Source organism: Corythoichthys intestinalis, chromosome 9 (genome assembly GCF_030265065.1).
Source record: "Corythoichthys intestinalis isolate RoL2023-P3 chromosome 9, ASM3026506v1, whole genome shotgun sequence".
Taxonomy (NCBI): Eukaryota; Metazoa; Chordata; class Actinopteri; order Syngnathiformes; family Syngnathidae; genus Corythoichthys; species Corythoichthys intestinalis.
Window position 1 is genome coordinate 15,294,253 of NC_080403.1, and position 8,695 is coordinate 15,302,947.

At 38.8% G+C, this 8,695-nt stretch overlaps 1 protein-coding gene across 1 annotated transcript; it reads right to left on the minus strand.

Moving 5' to 3' along the window:
• Positions 1-865: 865 nt before the first annotated feature.
• On the minus strand, positions 866-7,605 carry rhebl1 (Ras homolog, mTORC1 binding like 1). The gene is made up of 8 exons (XM_057844871.1): positions 7,199-7,605; positions 5,517-5,588; positions 4,951-5,018; positions 3,178-3,260; positions 2,957-3,013; positions 2,825-2,872; positions 2,450-2,531; positions 866-2,363 (listed from the first exon to the last, which is right to left on the minus strand). Exons 1-8 carry the CDS (start codon positions 7,248-7,250, stop codon positions 2,271-2,273), a joined length of 555 nt encoding a protein of 184 aa, XP_057700854.1. The 5' UTR covers positions 7,251-7,605; the 3' UTR covers positions 866-2,270.
• Between the last annotated feature and the right edge of the window lie 1,090 nt (positions 7,606-8,695).

The window sequence follows — 8,695 nt, forward strand, 5'->3', positions numbered from 1 at the left end:
GTCACGTGGCACAGAGATGTTACAAGACTTTTTTCATGTGGTTTATATGCCAAAACTCTCACCCTAGACCAGGGGTCAGCAGACCAAAATGTTGAAAGAGCCATACTGGAGCAAAAAAACAAATATCACCAGAGCCCAAAAAAATTGCAAGCCTTATACAAGCCTTATAATGAAGGAAACACATTCTGTATGATCTATATTAGCCTAGTATCACAATGACTAAGTTGGTTACAAATACATAGTGAGCCTTCATGATTACCATAATTTCCACACTATAAGGCGCACCTGAAAGCCTCCATTTTTTTTTAACGCTGACAGTGCGCCTAATAAGCCAATGTGTCTCATAGTCTTATATATATGGATCAATATAGGTTAATCATGGCATGACATTCCATTTAGCTCAGCTACATCTTGTGGATGCATAACGAAACGCCAAGCACTACAACTACGACTACTGCGCCTTATAATGAAGTGTGTCCTATACATAAAAAGGCTTTATAATGGGTCATTTATTGAAGGTGTGCCTTACACTCCGATGCACCTTATTGCGCTGAAAATACGGTAAATGTATTTTCCCTGCAGTTTAACTTTATCACAATATTAACGAATTAGATGAATGTGTCATGTTTGTCCTCCTATAAACCATATTAAAACTAAAAATACATTTACCTCCCCCATTTTCAACAACACTCCATGGAGCCTCTAGGGCAGGGCTACACAACCGCATGCAGTTCTAGAGCCGCGGGTTGCTGACCCCCGTCCCAGACCTATTGTGTAAGAATATTTACCTTTGTTTTTAGGATCATTTTCAATTCTAAATCCTTTATTATAACAACTTGAATGAAGAACAGAACAAATTGTGTGATGACTGTGGCAGTTCCATTGCATATTAAATCAGTTGCCTTTTTCTCTAAAAGCATCAGAGGAATGCACTTAAAAATGGGTATTTTTCAATTTGGCGACATCAATAAAAATGTGGGACAAAAACACACAACCACATCAACTGAGTAACAGATTTTATATACAAACTGTTTACAGCAAGATTCTGAATGAACGCAGGCCGACATCGGCATTTAAGCGTCCGTGTTGTGCACACCAGCACCACCACTATCAACACCCATTAGATCAAGTTATCAGACAGAAGTAGAAACCCTGTAAGAGCACCTTTGGTCATGAAAGGAACCAGATGTGAGTTTCAAAAATGTGTAAGGCACAAGACACAGCCTCACCAGCCTCCGGCCATTGTAGAAACTACTTACGAAGCAAGCACTTGATATTTTAAAAAATTACATGAGGGAAAACATATGTAATGTGATTATAGTCCACAGACAGGTGTCTCTTAAGGCAACAGGCCACGAAAAACTAAATGCAAACATTGCATCTCAAGTGTCTGACAATGATTGTTATAGCCAGAGATTAAATTTAATCATATGTGTATATCACGACTCAATGAATCTTAAAATCATGACACGTTCATAACCAACAAATGTAACTCAGGCCATTCATTTCATTGTATTTTACATTAAAATGACTTCATAAATTACTGTTATGCACTACTCTAAACTGATGGGGAGCATAAAGGCTGCATCACTCATAAGCAAAACAACAAAAAACAGCAAAACCTACTCTATTCATAATCGAGTAAAAGCAATAAGTGGAAAAATTGTATTTTTTCCCCTGACAGATGTTACTGGTAATAGAAAAGTAGAAATGAGGAAAGTGACATAATCTGCTCAGCAGAAAAACAGTTGAGTGGCTATAGTGTATAAATAGTTTGCAAGGAATCTGGTAAAATTACAATGGAAAGAAGTGTGGAAAAAAATCCTTTGTGAAGGCTCATAACAGAGGGTCCAAAGCAGTCCACCACTGACATAATCAACCCCCATACTTAGAGCGTTGTGAACAGGAAGTCCATAACTGTCAAGCCACCACCACTGTTTAGCAACCACTCAAAAATTACACAAACCAATGTTGTAGCAACATCAGGCATTCATGAATAATTACCATTAGATAATCAAGAGAATTTTGGGAACAGTTCATAAGTATCTGTGTTTTTTGGGCTAAAATTATACCCCTGCATGAATCCAATAACCTAGAGCAAATGTCCAATGAATGTGCTTCTTTGCCTGAGCTTCTTCTGGTGGAATAGGTTAGTGTGAACTGAAGATGGAAGCAGTGCCGGCTTTTGTTGAGGTCGTCGTTGGTATGCTGGTGGAGCTGTGCCTCCTGTCTTCAGCAAGTACGTGATTTTTACCATGTCCACAGTACTCTTACATCATGGCACACTTCTTCTCCTCCGGCGGGGCATTCCCGTCAGCTTTCTCCATCTCCAATATGATTCTCTTGAAAACCTCCACAGCGGTCTTTCGCGCAGGAAGAAGCCAACAGAGTGTCAGATAGGATTCAGACAACAGCAATGAGACTTGCAAAAAAATACATTTGGTGTTACCTCATTCTCCTTGGCTGAGGACTCCATGAAAGCAGCGCCCCAGGAATCAGCAAGCTTCTTTCCTTCCTCAGGTTTTATGACCCTGAGATAGGTTGTGACAACACCGGTTATGAAAGTACAACGACACACAATTGAACAGCAGACTGCTGCCAATTACTGATCAAAGCTGGTCAAAATGAAGTCATTTGATTGCCCGAGTCCAAAAATGGCTACTGTTATGTTCCAAAAGTTACATCGGATGAATGACATAATAACAAAATATAATAAGTTAGTTGAAAGAATCAGGGTCCGCCAGTTGAGGACGCATCAAATACTCCTAGATAATTTGACAGTTAGCGGAAAAGTTTAAAAACAAAGTTCAAGTGCCATGTTTACCTTTCCATGTGGAGATCTTTTTTGTTCCCAACAAGAACAGTTGGAACTCTATTAGAGAAAACATTCACAGTGGCACATGAATATCATTGGTGTTAATTTTATAACAACTTAAAAAGATTTAAGAGAACTTACTGAATCTTTCCAACCATATCTAGCAGCTTGTCGTGTAGAACCTGAACGACCTCGAAACTAAGAAGAAAATTCACAAAGCTCATTTATCATATACAGACCTAAGAAACAAAGCCTCCTTCAAATAAATGTTATTTTAATTTTTGTTAAGAAACGAACACATTCTAATAAAATGCTTTATTATAATTTTTTGGTAATGGTTAGATAACTCTTTTACAACTTACCTTTTCATGGATGTCACTGAATAAACAAGGACATAGCCGTGGATGTCCATTGAGTGGGACTGTGGAAAAATTGAGTATTCATCCTGCAAATAATAGGATACCACTTATTATTCAAGATCATGTAAACTTATTTTTCTTGCAGTCCAGTGGCCTATACTACGAAGCCGGTTTTCTGGCTTAGCGGGATAACTTCGAGAGTAACTTTATCACGTGCGACGTAAGTTCGCGGCTATGCGAGACTACGAAAGGTGGATATGTTGGAACCGAGAAGTGTTGCCATGGCAACACACGCCACACGCCAAACCTGGTCGTGTCAGAGTTAGATCTTGCTTAACATCAGGATTCCAATTAACCACGCTCTATTTAAACAGCACCCCTCTGCGGACGTGTCCTCCTGACAATGACAGCGTACTTGGACGACCCATACGACATTGGCGCGCGGATTGTGAGGGGTTCTCTCCGGAGGGCACGGGTATTTCGGGACCGCCAAAATTCGCTGGCGTACCCGGAAGATGTTCTCCATGAAAGACATATTTTCAAGTGAGGAAATTCTTTACCTGTGCCAACTGATCGAGGCGGACGTCACTAATGTAACCCGCCGAGTCAGGCCCTCACAACGTGCGCTCTTTTGCCAGGAACAATATATGTATTCCATGAGTCCATCGGTGATGCTGAATATCTGCGTAAGAACACTGTATGCCGTGCGATTCGGAGTGGGGTATGGAAACGCTTCAAATTGATTGTTGAAATCGCTGAATGTAAACGAATGCGGAGCTTTGCTCTCATACAAGAAATATATTTAACGGACTTTCCAGCGTTATTTCGTTGTGTAAATGTATTTATAATAATCATAGAAATATGTAGACTATTTAAACATTGAGAAAACTTGCGTTTTTTTCTGCCAACTCGAAGAGATTAAATTGTCAAATCCACTGATAGGACAGACGCACAAATATAAAAGATATAAATGTTTATTGAATATGCATCTTACAGTCTTGTTTGTCAGCGAAAATTCGTTACAAAAGACGGGCTTTAATTTACGCAACAACGCATGGCATCCCCGCATTTTCTTCTTCTCCTGAGTCCTCACAAATATAACATAAAATTTTGGGAGGGGGGGTAGGGCTTGGGCCTGCAAATCAAGTTGATTGATCGGACTCGGGTTGGGTCGAGCTGGATTTTTTAGGCCCAAACTAAAAAAAAAGAACATACGTATTCATACAGTCAAGGAGACTAAACATACAATCATCCTGCTTCATGTGGTGATGCGCGATAAATTATTTCTTACTGTTAACGTACCAAATCTTCTTTTATTGTCCTGACAGCAGGCTTTATTTCTTCTCATGGACATAAGTAAACTGGCATATTGACGCATTCACAAATCACACGATCTGTAAATTCGCTGTCAACAGACCCGTCGCGCTCAACTCGCCGAATCGGTGTTGGATTTCGCGGTGAGGGTGGATTTTAATCATCGCGCATTCCTCCTCTGTGAAGTAAGGTGCCCGTGCCATCGTCACAAGTAGTGTTTGACTCTGCTCTCCGCCCCCTTTTATGTGAACGCGCAGTAACTCTGACTGGGTTGACACAGGTTCGACTAATCAACCTCATAATCAGCGTCGTAGCACCGATTGATCACAAACTAGACAACCAGGTTTTGTCAACTCCGGTTACCCGCTGGTAAACTGGATTACTTCTGGGGAGGTTGAACTCGGTTCGTAGTATAGGCCACAGAGCTACAAGACATGTCAATAAGGCTCTGAAAAAACTCACTTGTCCAGCTGTGTCAACCAGCTGAAGATTGAAGTCTTGACAATTGACGCTGACCATTTTATTGAAGGCTGAGAAAGAGAATCAACATGTTCATTTATTTTTGTTTTTAATTTAAAATATACTGAAATGTTTTCAAATTTTGGCCTCCACTTTAAATGACAATTTATTTGGGGGGAGATATAGGATGCACACAAAAGCTTATTATAAGCAAGAAATTCTTGTATTTTGTCAGAAATCTGCCAATATTTTTGCTGGTGAATCAAATTTAAGCTGAGATTTAACTCAGCTTGACAATACTAAAGCTTTGCAGTATATCGTTTTTAGGTCAAGGTTGATGCCTTTTAAGTTGGGGCTTGGAAAAGGTACCATTGATTTTTGCATTCCCAAATGGGTCAATTTTGACCTGAACACAATACAATCATATACTTGATCTTCTATTAAATATGTTTTGTTGCATAGAAAAGGTTGTGATAGCTATAAGATTTAAAATAAATCATGGCAAATTAATAATGAAACATTCTTACAGTGTACTTTACTCCAATTCTAGACTGCATGGTAAAACTTACTGTTTTCAATTGTGGGGTCATAGGAGTCAACAAACTGCCCTTCCACAAACTGAATTGTGAGAGAGGACTTTCCTGCAGGGGGGAAATGGACATTTGACTTAAGGTGTGCTTTAATAACAGTGTTTTTCACACATATATAAAAATGTGTACCGAATGCATTGGCACAAGTATAAAGAAATGCCTTTCTTATTATGCCTTTTCAACGAAAACCAACACAACACAGGGAAACTGATGATTAATGAAATAGATCCATTCAAAAGTTATGTATGCATTTATGAAAGTGTCAGAACAAATGTGTCTTTACCGTTAATCAGTGTATAAAATGAAGCGTCTGGTTAACCACTAGTTACAATCTTTTATGCACTTGTTTCTACAGTTTCAAAGGCAAGGGTAAATTGCTAGGAAGCTGTTTGTCTTTGCCGATTTCAAAGACGAATTTCAGTGGACGATCATCACGTAGTTTCAATTAGAAATAATAAATTTTGCCACAACTATGTTAAGTCAACAGCAAAATTAAATATATATTTTATAATTCAGACTACTGCTGCACTGGAATGCCTTGACAATGTTTTTTTTTTCCTACTATAATGTACCAAAGTTTTAAATCCTCAATAACTTCACGAAGGTATGACAACCATTTCAGCAAGAAGTGCATTTTAAACATAAAACCAGGAATCCCTGCAATAGCACGATTGCCAAGTTTACAGCAGTTGACGATAAATGCACTTTCTGCAAGTCTAAACAAGAGACAGTTACACATCTTTTTTACTTCTGTCCTGTGACAACTGCATTTTGGAGAGATTTGGTGCATTTCTTTGGGTGAAAAAACTAAGCATACAATTGCTATTGAGCAAAGTGGGATAATTGTAAGATTTAGGTCTGATGTTAAAATATTATTTGTAGTTAATCTGATGTTGCTGCATGGTAAATTTTACTTGCAGAAGATGAGAGTTTCAAGGTCCACACCATATTTTTGGCTATTTCTTTTGGAATTTAATTCTTATACAGATACACTTAAGCATACGAAAAAACAAGAAGAGTATTTGTAAACTACAATATCTCAATGATTTTTCTTTGATTGACTTAGTGTTTCGTATATGTATTTTTTTGTTCTCGTTTTGTTTTTATAAATATGACAAGTTACAATATTTTGAAACAATTCCGCCAGGAATATTACAGTATGTACAATGTATCTCCTTTATTTTTGTGTTTCTTTCTTTGCATTGCAGTTTTGTATGTCATGATGTTGATGTTGTTGTTAAATAAATCAAACATAAAACCAGGACATCATATAATAAAAATATAATATATAAATTTGAACGGCAATATTTCAAATGTCCCTTCACCGATGGTAAATGAAATGAATGGCCTGTTTTTTGTTTGTTTGTTTGTTTGTTTGTTTGTTTTGTTTTCGGGATATATGAATCGGAAAAAAAATATGCTTCACCTAGCCTAACTGGAATGTCAAGGAAGTTTAATCACACGCAGAGTTTGAACATGACGTGAGGATCCAGCCAAAAGTCATTATTTTAGTGAGGGTGACCCTACATGTGTAATAAAACTATGTCAACGCAGAGCGCATGTTGCTGAGGTCAGCCTCCCACAAGGAAAACAAAGCCACGACTTTAGCCTGCTAGCCAGCTAACTAGCTAGCAGAACACGAGCTTAGCAGCCTTACTCACCTACTGATCTGTAACCGATCACAGCAATCTTGCGGTACTTCGGCTGAGGCATTGCAGCGGGCTCGGCGTATATTACCTTTCAACTGTATAACACCCAAAGCTAGTTTAACGCTCCAAACGAACTTTTATCGCCACATTCGTCTACCGTCACGTGACCACAACAAACTTTTGGGGAGCTCTCTGCTGGGCCTACGCTAGATCGAAACAGTTTCACCAAAAGAAGTATGCCTCGTCCTTTTTCAGGGGAAATTTGCTTTTCCTCAGTTCAGCACCGTGTGCGGCAACGATCGATAAGTCTAAACCTTAAAACGATGGTCCAAACTTGAACAGCCTACGGAATTAGCTCCCTTTCCCACGCCGCGTTTACAACTCGCAGGCTAAAGTAACGGAAAGTGTCATTGTGTAAGCTAAGCACACCGTCGTAAAAAGCAGGGCTTACGTCACACAAAAAGCACGCTGCAAAACTACGATACAGCACAGGAGGGCGCACTCGGCAAAGGTCTGGATAGTGGTAGGAGTGTGCGCTATGTTGTCACCCAAATGTACCATAATCATAGGCGGAGTTTGAATTTTGAGGTAGAGGGGCACAACATTTTGATGACCCCGAAACGCAGTGTCAGCAATAGAATTAACTTACAAGAATATTTATAATAATAAGTTGACAATGAGCGTTTTTTTGTTTCCCATCATTCTTGAGGGGAATTCTGAATCAGGCTGCTTAGGCAATACTTTTCGCCAAGATCGTCATCCATTGAATTGTATGCCCGCCGGTGTCGTGCCAATGTACTTACCCCAGTCAAAAATTGTATCCCGTAGGTGGAGCCATATGGAGGTAGATTTGTGCAAGAGCGTAGGTTTGCATTGGGACGGTAGCGACAAAACACTACCAACTTTACAGAATGCTCAAATTGTCCCCACCAACTTTTAGTTTTTTTTTCGACCAGCAGCAGCCACTGTAAGTAATTTAAAAAGATGTCAATGTTCTGTAGGTGGGAAACACATCACTAATTTCGCTACTGAAACTCCGACCTGCAGTAGAGTTAGCATAAAATTAAACTGTGTGAACTTGCTGAAATGCAAAACTTGGGTAGGAAGCCGCTATTTTTCCTCAAAAGCACGTTTGATTAGCTGATAACTTGACCACCATTTTTTTCTTGATTTAGGTGAAAAATGACCGACTTTTAGATGTATGGGCCTAATAAGAACAAATGGTACTAATATACACTAAAAGTAAGTGGAAGAATCTGATGCATTTATCTGTTAACTAGCGTTTAAAACTCAAAACAAAATGAAAAAAAAATATTCGACTAGATTTAAGAAAAATGATCAGATTAAGACTTTATACAGTAGAATTTGCAGTTTGAAAGTTAGTACAAGTCAATACAGATTTATTTTTGCATTAATCATTTAGCTTGTCAATTAATTAGGTTCTTATTGGTGAGAAATGTAGCCCTGACCGCCGTTCACCCAATCTGTTTGGTCTTATTAATGTCCTGT